The 12,131-nt window shown below is 38.6% G+C and overlaps 2 protein-coding genes across 4 annotated transcripts in view; one reads left to right on the top strand and one right to left on the bottom strand.

The window, feature by feature from the left end:
- Positions 1 to 9,765, bottom strand: part of LOC133526027 (uncharacterized) — a 32,629-nt gene extending 22,864 nt beyond the window's left edge. Inside the window, exons 1-4 of one of the 3 annotated variants that reach the window (XM_061862498.1) lie at positions 9,621 to 9,765; positions 5,347 to 9,047; positions 2,025 to 2,088; positions 499 to 702 (exon numbers count right to left, since the gene is read on the bottom strand). In XM_061862498.1, the coding sequence (XP_061718482.1) occupies positions 499 to 702; positions 2,025 to 2,088; positions 5,347 to 9,018 (3,940 nt within the window). In that variant the 5' untranslated portion in view covers positions 9,019 to 9,047; positions 9,621 to 9,765. Of the gene's footprint in view, positions 1 to 498; positions 703 to 2,024; positions 2,089 to 5,346; positions 9,048 to 9,435 lie in introns of all 3 variants that reach the window. The other 2 variants (XM_061862501.1, XM_061862500.1) reach the window with 2 other exon arrangements.
- Positions 9,766 to 9,783: 18 nt separating this feature from the next.
- Positions 9,784 to 10,778, top strand: LOC133526028 (large ribosomal subunit protein mL49). Its single transcript, XM_061862502.1, has 2 exons — positions 9,784 to 9,957; positions 10,265 to 10,778. Exons 1-2 carry the CDS (start codon positions 9,841 to 9,843, stop codon positions 10,727 to 10,729), a joined length of 582 nt encoding a protein of 193 aa, XP_061718486.1. The 5' UTR covers positions 9,784 to 9,840; the 3' UTR covers positions 10,730 to 10,778.
- The last annotated feature ends 1,353 nt before the right edge of the window (positions 10,779 to 12,131 follow it).

Below are 12,131 nucleotides of genomic sequence, written 5' to 3'. Positions count from 1 at the left end.
TTATGTTATAGTATAGTCAGCAAACGAGCAGACGAGCCGCCTGATGGGAAGCGGTCATCGTCGCCCATGGACATAAGCAACATCATAGGAGCCACTTAAGCGTTGCCGACCCTTGAGAACCCTAAATACCCGCTTCTTGAAGAATCCCATGTCGTAGCGCAAAGCAAATACCTCAGGAGGCAACTCGTTCCACATTCTGCTCGTTCTAGGAAGAAACGAGCGAGATGCCCGCTTATTCTTGGTGTGCCATGTATCTAAGTCCAAAAAATCCATTAACCCGCATGTCATATCATTGTGGTTCAGTGAAGGACGGACTGAAAATCAGCGCTGCGCAGTCAATTTGTAATAAAATGGCTGACGCAGCGTATGCTGAGTCCGTTCCTTTTGCCGCGCATGCCTATTATTATTATTTTTTTAAGTGAAACATTGTATTTTGTGTGGCAATAAATGGTTTCTTATTCTTATTCTATTCTAAGTGAGTGTGAGCTTTTTACTTACTGTCCAAGACTTTCTTCTGCCTCTCAGTACTCTTCATCTGGGCGATATGGCAGGGCGTGTCGAAGAGGCCAAACTTGCCCCCGCAGTAGAAGCACTGGTCCTGGCACAGCCGGCCCGGGTGGATGCTGAACGAGGAGGCCTTCTCCGGGATCACCAGGTTGAGGGTCTCTTTCGGCTCTGGCTCTGGGGCTGCTTCAGCTTCCACTGTAGAGGGTTATAAAGAAATGAAGACATGCATATCGCCTATTGAGGCGATATATTTATATAAAGATGTAAAAAGTTGGTTGTGTCCATGAATAGAAGAGGGAGAAGATATGCGTAGAGAGCACCACTAGCACATACTGAGGATCCACTGCGAACCACTAAAATCGAAATTTCGCTATTTACCTCTCTGTCACTCTTGCATATACGAGCGATAGAGAAGCAGATTAGTTTTCGATTTTCGCGTTTCGTGATAGGCTGTCTGTAAACAAACCGCCATGATGCTTCAATGTCATAGTGAAAACTTCTCAAAAAACTGTTTAAGACATAATATGTATAAGTTACTTTATGGTTTAAAATAAGTGCTAGTGCTGCTCTAGCGGCAGAAAATTGCAGTAATTAATAATAAGCCTATTGGTGATCCTGTCCATTTGACGTGAATAGATTTTTTTTTTATTCGTGAGGATCTGTTATCATATGACAGATACTAAAACGTCAGTTTGATTTGCCAATTCACTACGCAATCATCCTGTGTCTGTACTAATTTTATACTAAATTAACACATTGGTCAGACAAATTGGGGCAATCGAATTGTAATTATAATATATAATCTCGAATATAAAACAGAGATTAGAGATATGTGCAAACAAATGTTAAATAATGTGAGAAATGTGATGAAAATTGTTATAACTGACAGAAATTGTAAATGTCAGTTGTAATTGTTTATTATACAGTTCAAAGTCATGCCTAGAACTTGATTTTGTTATCAGATGTACGTAATGTGTAGTGTACGAACATGCAATCATATGTTTACCAAGTTAATAAAACAAGTCTTAACCATTCACAATACCGAGAGAAAATATTAGGTAGCTAGTTAATGTAATTAAAATAATATCTAGAAGTTTTTTTAAGGTTTTTATCGAATTGTATACCTTTAAAATAAAGATTAACGCTCAAACTATTTAAAAACTTCTGGGTATTTTCGTGGGAGAATTAGACGACTAGACGCAAACATGGAACTTTATATAATAATCTAATTATTTAATAATGTTGCTAGTTTAAGGTCCTAGCGAGCACAAGCAACATTAAAAAAAATGTTCATACATATTTTTTCTAAACTAGCTTATAATCTATCGGTTAAAAAACTGACAGGTGTATTTAAAATTTAAATGTTAAACTAATGTTATTAAGCTGTCGTAGAAAGTGTTGTATGCTATACATAATTAGGCCTTAAAGGCTTCTCATACGTATTTGTGGCATAAACGCCTATTAAGAACTCGTGTTTGCGTCTAGCGTGTGCCCGGGTGAGTGTAAGAGCCACACACCGTGGTTAAGGCGGTTACTGTAAGACTTTCTGTGCCCACCCTCTGATCCCGCTCCGGCGAAGGCCTGCGAACAAATAATACTAATATTAGTTACATCACTTACAATAAAAGTTACACAAATTGACAACGAGAAACCGAAGTGAACCCGTATGTCAAAGTCCGTCTATCTCAATATTCTCCTCAATATGTTTCGCGCTGATAAAAATCGTGAGTCAAGAGACAGAATTGATACGCTAGGTGACAGATTTTAAGGTCATACAAGATACATATGTAGGTAGCCGATTGTACTCATTTCTATGACCAACTTTTACAATAGCAACAACTCTTGACACGAATAAAATCCTAGTTTTCGTATATTGTGTTATGTCGGATTGAACTTTTGTATGGAACGCCAAAATTTTTATTTTGCGATTTCAGGGTTCTCATAACAAAAGTTGCTCATAGTCAGTCAGTCGTGTATATATCTCTTGTTTGATAAACGATGCTGCAACTTATAATTATTTATTTGAATCCAGCCTGATTAATAAGATTCAGATATTCAAAACTATTTCTACATACAAATTGTTTTAAGGAGAAACCCACTGTAAAGTAAAATATTTATAAATATTTATGAGGGTTAAATATTTACGGAGCATGTTGAATCAATTTATGACTATGAAAAATTAATAAAAAACTGGCAGTGTGCCGCAGTGGGCTGTCGAATTTATCTGGTTAGAACCTCGTTACTTTCTAAGATGTATTTTTATAATTTTTACAAGTAAATAGTCTTTCGAAAGAGTTAAAATCGCGGTAGCTTTTTTATGTGAGCGTTGTCTACGCGATAACTCGGACTAACTGTAACTTCATAATTATATGGTCCACATCGAGGTTTGGAAAGTAGGCTTTATATTTTTTTAAGATACGAAATAATGTGCTACATTTGATTTTATTAAGGGGCTGTACTAAAAAATGCCACTGTAATATGGATCCTAAAATTATGTATGAAACATAGGGTGATCAACATTTTTATTTAATTTTCCGTCGGGGCACCTCCTTATTCTGCTACAATTATTATGCTGATATAATACTCGTAAACTACAAGGGAGTGCTCAACGATTTTGATTTTTTTGTTGTATGAAATCCAAAAGAAATTGGTATTTATTTTTTAGATTTTTAATTATCTGTTTTCACACTATTTGAACATGTGATTTATAAGTTTAGAAGTGGAAAAACTATTTCTATTTTTTATAATTTTACAAAATCTAGAAGATAGAAGAAAAGATTTCAACAAAAAAAATCATAAAAAATAGAAATAAAAATGTTTTTTAACTTAATAACTTATAAATCACATTTTCTAATAATCTGAAAACAATGACTTAAACAAAAATCTAAAAACTAATAATTTGTTTTTTTTTTTTTTTTTGGATTTCATACAACGGTGAAAAATATGAAAGTGGTTGAGCACTCCCTTGTAGTTGAGATAAACTTACAAAGCATGGCTTATTATGGATGAGATCGCTTCTTAGCGATAAGACCGCCTGTTGTTACCTAACTTTTACGTGTTTTTTCATTTTCTGTCTATTTTTAACTGTATGGTGCACAATAAAGAATATTTACTTACTTACTTATTATTAATATGGATTGTATTATTCGAATTAAAATATTGAATTGAATTGAATTATCAACATAATAAGTGTAACAAAATAAGGGTGTGCCACTTCTTTTGATTTTATCCCATACAAACGTGAACCACTCTAATGAAACGCCTGGTTTTTTAGACACATTATGTACGATCCATATGGATTTGACTATAGACTCCACTACTACAAAGTGTAAATTCGTTGCCAAAATAATAATTAGCATGCATTGGTGAAAAAGTAGCAGTTTGCAGTGCTACGGCGTAGAGCCGTAGAGGGCCCGGCGTAGACCAAAAGGGCGCCGGCCGTGACCTCATTTGTCGCGCGACAGACCGATGACCGGCTCGAGCGGACCTAATCGGATCGCTTGTCGCAAAAGATCGCAGAGCGGCGTGGTTACTCGTGAGTACGATTAAGTTTTCTCACTTTGCGTCTTATTGGACAAATATAAGTAACTTTTTATGAGTCTTATATCGTAAGGTGTATCCAAACCGCTGTGCTGTGCAACAGTAACTTGGTAAGTTACCTACTGTTACCGTGTTGCAGTGTTGTGTTGGTCCACAAAATTCAAGACTGGGTCGACCGTCTAGTGGCGCCCTCATTAGGGGAAATGTGTTTTCTAACTTTTTAGAAATTCTATTAAACCAATAAGTTTCTGTATAAATCAGTATATTAATATTGTTGTCCTACTGTTTCCCCAACTTTTAGTCTTTGTCACATAGTTTTATTTTGTTTATTTTTTGTTTTATCGGTTAAACGACAAATGGTGGACACATTCTTCCGTTTAGGTGATAAAGTCAAAAGTAAGTAATATAGTATAAATTATTTCCCAATTTTTGATCTATGTAATATAGTTTTATATTACTTACTTTTGAGTTTTATATTACTTACATTAGGACAACATTATTAAAATACTGATTTAAGTATACAGAAATTAATTGGTTTATTAGAAAACACAATTCCCCTAATGAGGGCGCTACTGGACAGTCGACCCAGTCCTAACTGCGGTGTGGATGCACCTTTAATACACCCTCAAAGTATACTCTGTGGTAAAAAGCCTAATCTAGTCGAGAATATGAATAAGACTCGACAAAAATTACACACAACGTGAAACGTACAAAAATCACGCTGTCCGGTATGGGGTCATTGGTCCTAAAAGAGCAAGACGCTTTGGACGATAAAAGGCGACTGAGTCGGTCAACAGTTTAAACAAAAATTAGTTATAAAAAATTTGCAAATCAATTCATCGCACACTAAAGCAGGCGACAAAGTATATTTAAATTGAAATAACAATTTTCAGGCTTTTCAGATTCAGTCTCATAGTGCCAACGAATACAAAAACAATGATTTAGTTAAATGAGTAGGCTATGTGGAAAGAAAAGAGTTGTGGAATTTGTAAGGGAATGCATTCTATGATTTCTTTTTCCGCACAGACTACAAACTGTCGATCGTAAATCTTACTGATTTCGAGTAAAGGTTTACAAATCACTTTTTGCTGATGATTGTAATGAACGCCCATCGTTATTTGAATTTATTTTTTTCCTTTGATTAATATATGAACCTGCAGTCTTGTCTATGGTACTAGCAAACATGAAATTTTGGGAATAAAACAAGTTTAAGAACCTTCTTTGGTGCAGCATACCTTAATCATTGGGTTGATTTGATCTGAAATGAATGAAAACGAGAGATGTTAAGATAATGCTCACCTCTCGTCGTTCGATGGTGTAGTAGGCGTCATCCTCGGCCGCCGCGTCTCCCGGCTCCGGCGCCGGCTTGCCGGCTCGGTTCTTGCTCTTCTGGAACGTCATCTTCAACGAACTCCTGTACTTCTTCTTATCTCTCTCCGCTCCACCCCTATTCAGCTTTATAACCGTCTTCAACGTCCCCGTGTAGTCCCCAGAACCTTGTTTAGACTTCTTCATCACATTCATATTAGCAATCCGCTGTTTTTCTTTAAGTTTCTCTATTTTCGCCTCTTTAGCGGCTTTGTGAGTTAATAAACCAAGAGTTCTAAGTACATTTTCTTTACGCTTTTGGCTTTCGGGCGTTTCGTGCAGCATGGTGCTGGGGCCCGGTTGGCTTTCGGTCGAATTACGCGCTGATTTACTTGTTTTACCGGGACTCTTGCCCGGTTTAGCGAGGTCTGCGGATTCAGATAGCTTGCTTTCTGACGGTTTAGTTTCAACCGGCGTCTCTGTTTTATTTTCCGTTTCCTTAGCTTCTTCAGGAATATGCATTTTTTCTTCTTTAGTTTTTTCAGGTATTTCCATTTTCTCTTTTACTTTTTCTACCTTGCGGATTTCCTCAACCATTGGCCCAGGCTTTACAGGCTCTCGTTGTGTGGCCTCAGCCTGCTCAATAGGAGTAATCTCCGCAGGTTTCTCAGGTATAACGCTAACAACTTTCGGGATTTCAGTGGCCAGAGATATGTCTTCAGGAACAATTTTGATGTTTTCTAGAGGAGGCGCGAGGGCTTCAGTCTCCATAGGTTTTACTTCGGGAGACTTGACAGCTACAGGCGTCGGTGCCAGTGCAATTGGCGTTGGTGCCACTGTGATTGGTGTCGGTGCCACTGCGATCGGCGTCGGTGCCACTGTGATCGGCGTCGGTGCCACTGCGATAGGCGTTGGTGCCACTGCGATTGGCGTCGGTGCCACTGCGATTGGCGTCGGTGCCGCTGCAATCGGCGTTGGTACCACTGCGATTGGCTTCGGTGCCACTGCGATTGGCGTCGGTGCCACTGCAATTGGCGTCGGTGCCACTGCGATCGGCATCGGTGGTGGTGATTTTATCTGTGGAGGAGGCGATTTAATCTGTGGAGGTGATTTTATTTTCTCTAGAACTGCCATCTTCTCTTCTGGCTCTATAGCTGATTCTGACGTTTTTCGAGATAGAGATTCTCTCGATCTACGAAGACTTGAGTCCAACACACGAGGCGTTATAGATATCTGACTCGTATCTAAAACAACCCCCTTAAGACTAGCTGTGGGATTGTTAGGATGCAGGGTAGCAAACTGGTGTAAATCCACCTGTGTAGCAGGGGCCGATTTGTCCACAGATTTCCTGATTTCAGTCAACGTCACATCTTTGCCCAGTGATTTCTCGAAAATGCTGATAGCATCAGATTCCTTTGAATGATTGGAGCTTGTAGATTCTTTCCTTGAACTAAAACTATTCCTTTTGATTAAAGTTACGGAGTTAGGTAAGTCAATATCAATAGATTTTCTAACTTGGTCTCTTTTAACTATAGATATGGCAGAGTTATTTTCAAAGCAGCTCAGTACATTTTCCTTTTCAATGGGTCTCTCAGGGGATCTTACAGTTTGCACGTCTTTCAGTTGCTTTATGTCTGCTCCCGATTTGTTTATTAGAACGACGTCATTAGTAACCATAACTGTTTTGCTGTCAGTCGTTCTAACTTCCGACTCCTGCCTCTGTCTTTTCTTGTCAAATTCTTCGAACACTTTCAATCTATCCATGAGTTTGTCTATGCTCGCGACTGAGCTAACTTTATAGGTGATTTCTGGTTTGTTAGCATCTGCTGCCTTTTCTAGGGAGTCTTCCTCATAATGAAGTCTTATGTTTTCACTGTCATCAGTCTTAGACGGTGTGCTGTCAGTCGTAACGGAAGGTGTCTCTTTATCTTTGACAGGTGTCTCCGGTGTGATGATGCTATTGTTGTCTCCGAGTGGCTTAGACAAGCCATAAAACTTGGAGACAGATTTGGTCTGCACCTCATCTGCGGTTTCGCTGGCCATCTCGTGGTCGCGGTCTATGTTTTGGTCCAAATTGTTAATGAGATCGTCGATTTCCTTGGACAGGGTCTCGAGGGTCTCCGTTTTGTCTGTATCGTCAGCCTGGCCGGCCGAGGCTCGTCGCGAGGCCGACTGGAAGCCGACACGTGGCCTTGCCGCCGCCGCCACCTTTCGGCCTCGTCTGGCTTTCCTTAAATTCTTTGCTACCTCCTTAGTGTTAAAAGTCTTGGACATACTACTGAGTATACTACTACGGGCGTCCAGAAGCGTGTCTTTATCAGTCTTCCCTTTCTTGTCTTCTGCTGAATTTAAATTTTCTAACTTTAGCCTATTACTATTATTGTTGTCAGAGTCTAATGAAGTACTTCTTTTTAAGCTCGTGTTTTTCTTGCTCTTTTCATTTGTGTTACTGCTAGGTTCCGTTACAGGATCTGTTAATTTAGGATCAATGAGAGAAGGCACTTTTTCTGTAATAGAGATCTGTACATTATTTTCAAAATCTAAATCTAGTTCAGTCTTAGGCTTTTCTAATTTTTTATTGAGCTCCTTGCCATCAGCGTCTGTGGGTGTCTCACTCAGACTAACATCCGACTCAGTGATGTCAGAACATTTGGAGAACTCACTGCCCTCGCGAGAGCAGGAGCGGCCTCGCTTCAGTTTTTTGCAGTCTTCCGAGGCATCTGTGGTATCGCTAGTCTTTGAATCAGAAAGTAGCCTGCGTCGCTTATTCTGTTCTTTCATAACAACCTCATTTAAAAGTTTGCTTTTTACATTCCTTGGCTTTCCTCTTCTAACATTTTTATTTTCAATCAAAGATGGGCTATTGCTGCGCTCGGAGCGCATGGAGTAAGGGCTGGTCCGGGACCCCAAGAGGCTTGAGGGTGAGTCAAGAACAGACTTGAGCATGATTTTATCTGATGTAAGTCTTTGTTTCCTGCCAGCCGTCTTAGGACTTGAGGACCTAGAGTTAGGAGTTGTTTCGTCAACAGGCTCCTTCTTGATTTCAGCAACAGGTATCAGTGGAACAGTCTCCTTGTCTTGAGAATTCCCAGGTTCAGTTTTCACAACAGGCTTTCTGCCTCTAGTGACGGTCTGCTTTATAACATTCTTGAGTTTACTTTTAGCTGTAGTGATAACTTTTTTGCTTCTCAAGGCTTTCCGAATCCCCAGCGGTCGTTTCTTGACAACAGCTTTAGGTTTCAAATTTTTCTTAGATTCTTTGGATGTCTTGGGTTCATCTTGGCTGGTTTTGTTCTCTTCGCTGATATCGGAGGCCTTCTTCTTGGCCTGTCGGGTCTTGGGTTCTATAGTAGTTTCCTCATCAATGCTCTTGTCCAGCTCATCTTTAGCCTGCTTAGTTTTCATATTGGAATGTGTGGTGGGAGACGATCCCGTACTTCCGACATCAGGTACAGACTGGCTGTCAGCTCTGGATTTAGACCTGAGAGTGATAGTCGAGGTGGGCCGGGACTTGTGTTCTTCTCCGTCTGACTCTGGCAAGGCGCTGTCAGCCAGGGGCTCCTCAGGGCTTGGGTCGTAGCCGCTGTCGTCCTTCACAGAGCTAGTTCCACTTCTCAGCCGCAAGGAATCCTTCAACTTTGTGTTAGAACGACATTGAGCCATAATACGCCTCTAGTGGACACATTTCTAACCTGAAACACAATAACAAATACAATGTAGCACCCTACAATCAAAATTAGCGACGTGGTAATTTAGTTATTACTGGAATCAGATCGTTTCTCACATAAAATTAAGTATCGTTCGCTTCAGAATATTATAACGGGAATTTCTAAATTATTCACATAATATAGCACTAAACTGCATTCATTATTGTAATATAACATAAATAAAGTTCACGGAAACTTATTTCGTAAAATAAATCGACTGAGAAATCGTCGTAAACAAAAGCTGGGCCATCGGAACATCCAACAAGTTCGCGCACTATTTCTTCAAATTGATTTAATTTCATGGTAAAATACGCGGCCTAGTTTACAAACGATTGTTTAAAACAATTTAAAATAAACTAAAATACTTGTTTACATTGTTCGTTGGGGAGAAAATCGCGCCGGAAAGTCATGAAAAAGTCATGTTTTGGTGGCCTTAGGTCGCGAATGACACCTAACGCCACCTACCAGCTGACGGTGCGTGTGCGTCGAGCGAACGAAAGCCCCAAATCATTTCCCTAGCCGTGGCGCACCTCTGCAATGTCCTCACAATATACTCACATTTTATCCAACGAAACGTCCAAAAACCACAATAAAAGGTTAATTAGACACACAATGCACCATAATATGCGAAAAAGTTCAATATAAACACGCGATTAAACTTAGAAAACGATTTTTGAAAAGCCCAAATGTCTGCAGGCGTCCGCCATTATGTTTCCTTCGAAACGAATAATATAGTTCTTATTGCTCTTGTAGCAATTCGCTCTATTCGCTATTCAAAATGGCGGCGATGTGGCGTGCACAGTGCGCATTTGCGCGACTTTTTACCGGAAAAACTGGACCAATCTTGAACCACGCAGTAGATTTTGGTACAAAACTCGCCCCGGAATCACTATCGGTAATTATTTAATTATATTTTCACTCGCGTCGTCTTGTAATGTGGCTTTGACTGCAACATGTGACAGAACTATGGATGTACGGTGGCGCACGCAAGTCGTCCTCGCTCACGTTGTATTATTTTCAGAATGACGTTGATTGATGAGCGATGACAAGCGACGCCGCGTGTAGGTTTTATTGATATTGTTGCATTTTACTGCTAAGGTTTACTTGTTTCAACGATTATAATAACATATTGTGTTATATGTAATAGGATTATAAATACTTCTTTTTAAATAAGAAAATAACGCTTTTTTTCTTTGTTTCAGGTTTTAGTATCCAGAAATTATTCAAATTATAAAAATTCTCCATTAGTACATAAAATAACCGAACAATATGAATATGAAATAGTAAAAAATCCCGCTGAATGGACTTATGTAGAGAGACTATTACCGTTCGAAACCATTCCGGAAGTCCAACCCAAGGCTAAGTATCCATCGGGTTGGGTGCCTCCAAAAGAAGAAGCACTAGAACTACCCTATTTCATTTCAAGAACGAAGAATCATTCATTGCCAATATATTTACAGTTGAAATTTAAAGGTGGACGTAAAATAACTATGATTAGAAAGATAGATGGCGATATTTGGCAAATGAATGACGAAATTAAGGAATTTTTGAAAGAGAAAATGAAGAGATATGTTGAGACCAGGGTGCATGAGTTAGGTCGCTTTATCGAAGTTAAAGGTGATTACGTTAATGATCTACGTGATTGGGCGCATTCCAAGGGTTTCTAATTATACTATAATTGTTAGTTGTGAATAAAATGCCATAATGAGATAGTAATGTAATTTGTATATTTTACCCCATTTCCCGAAATCCATAAATAAAGGTGTCCTTACCTACTTAATATTTTTTTATAAAGGAAAGTTAGTATGCACTATATATACGTAAATATAGGCCTCTTTCATACAAAAAGTTGACTTATAGCTGGTTTAGACGAGCTGGCGCAAAATAACTTAAATGCATATGTAAATTATTACCAAAAAGGGCTTTAATAATATACATGTCATATTTACTATAACATATAAACTGAAATAAACAAAAAGAAAAACAAAATGCTGAAAAACATTGTTTGACATAATCCCTAACAAAATAAATGTCGCAATAAATAATATTATAAAAGCGCCCGCGGAAGCTGTGTCGCCGGGTGTACGCGGCATGAAGTTAGCTTCGTTCAGCCGCCGCCAGGGGCGCGCGCGTCGGCGGAAGGTTTACGTAGCCGTACAACATCCGGGCACATTGGGCATTGGGCCTCTCCACGCCATTTTACGATTCGACTCCACTCTTTGTTGAAGCAACTTTTCTGAGTCACTTTGCTTACGTTTTAACTTGCCTTTCAGACGCGCTTCATTATTATTATTGTTTTAACAATACTTTTAAGGTTATTTTAAGTTTATTTATAGTTGACATGACATATTTAGTAGCAGTACACTTGATTAATTAGTATTCGAAAGTTAGTCTCTTTATGGTTGTACGCTAATCAGGGATCGATGTAGGCCTACAGCGCGTTATATAATTTATATACTTAGTTTGTGTAGTTATGTACATTCGTTCTATACGTAAGTGTTTGATTTCAAGGTTAGGAGATTTCAGCAGGATATCGAGTATAAAATATCTTATTGGGCAATGTATGAATTCATACAAGTGAATATTGAGTTTTTAATCAAAACTTTAAACTAAAATGATATTATTACCGACGTGATTTACTAAGGTACAAGATTTCGTTTGATAAATGAAGTTTTCGTTTAAATTAGGTATTTAAGTAAGTCGGCTGCGTTATTTTAATGATATAATTAATTCAGTGAGTGGCTGACCGCTCGCCAGTCGGCACGAATGCCTTGCTTACTTTTAAGGTGACTTAAGTAGGTAGGTAGCTACGTACCTACCTAACTAACTCAGGTTTTACATATTCCTAGATAAGTATTTTTTTTCCCTTTTCGATTAAGTTTAGGTCCGGAAAATATGTCATCGAGTAAGGGTGAATGTTTAAGTATAAAAAAAATCCGTAATCGGTACGTAATTAACGAAAACAAAAAAATAATGGCAAAAAAGTAGGTACTAGATAGTTATGTTTATCTATTTAATAAATAACTCAAATTATTTATTTTCAGGGGAGAAACTTGTTTTTTAACTCCT

This window comes from Cydia pomonella, chromosome 15 (genome assembly GCF_033807575.1).
Source record: "Cydia pomonella isolate Wapato2018A chromosome 15, ilCydPomo1, whole genome shotgun sequence".
Taxonomy (NCBI): Eukaryota; Metazoa; Arthropoda; class Insecta; order Lepidoptera; family Tortricidae; genus Cydia; species Cydia pomonella.
The sequence above is the reverse complement of the archived record's forward strand: the minus strand, read 5'-3'. Positions and strand labels throughout refer to the sequence as shown.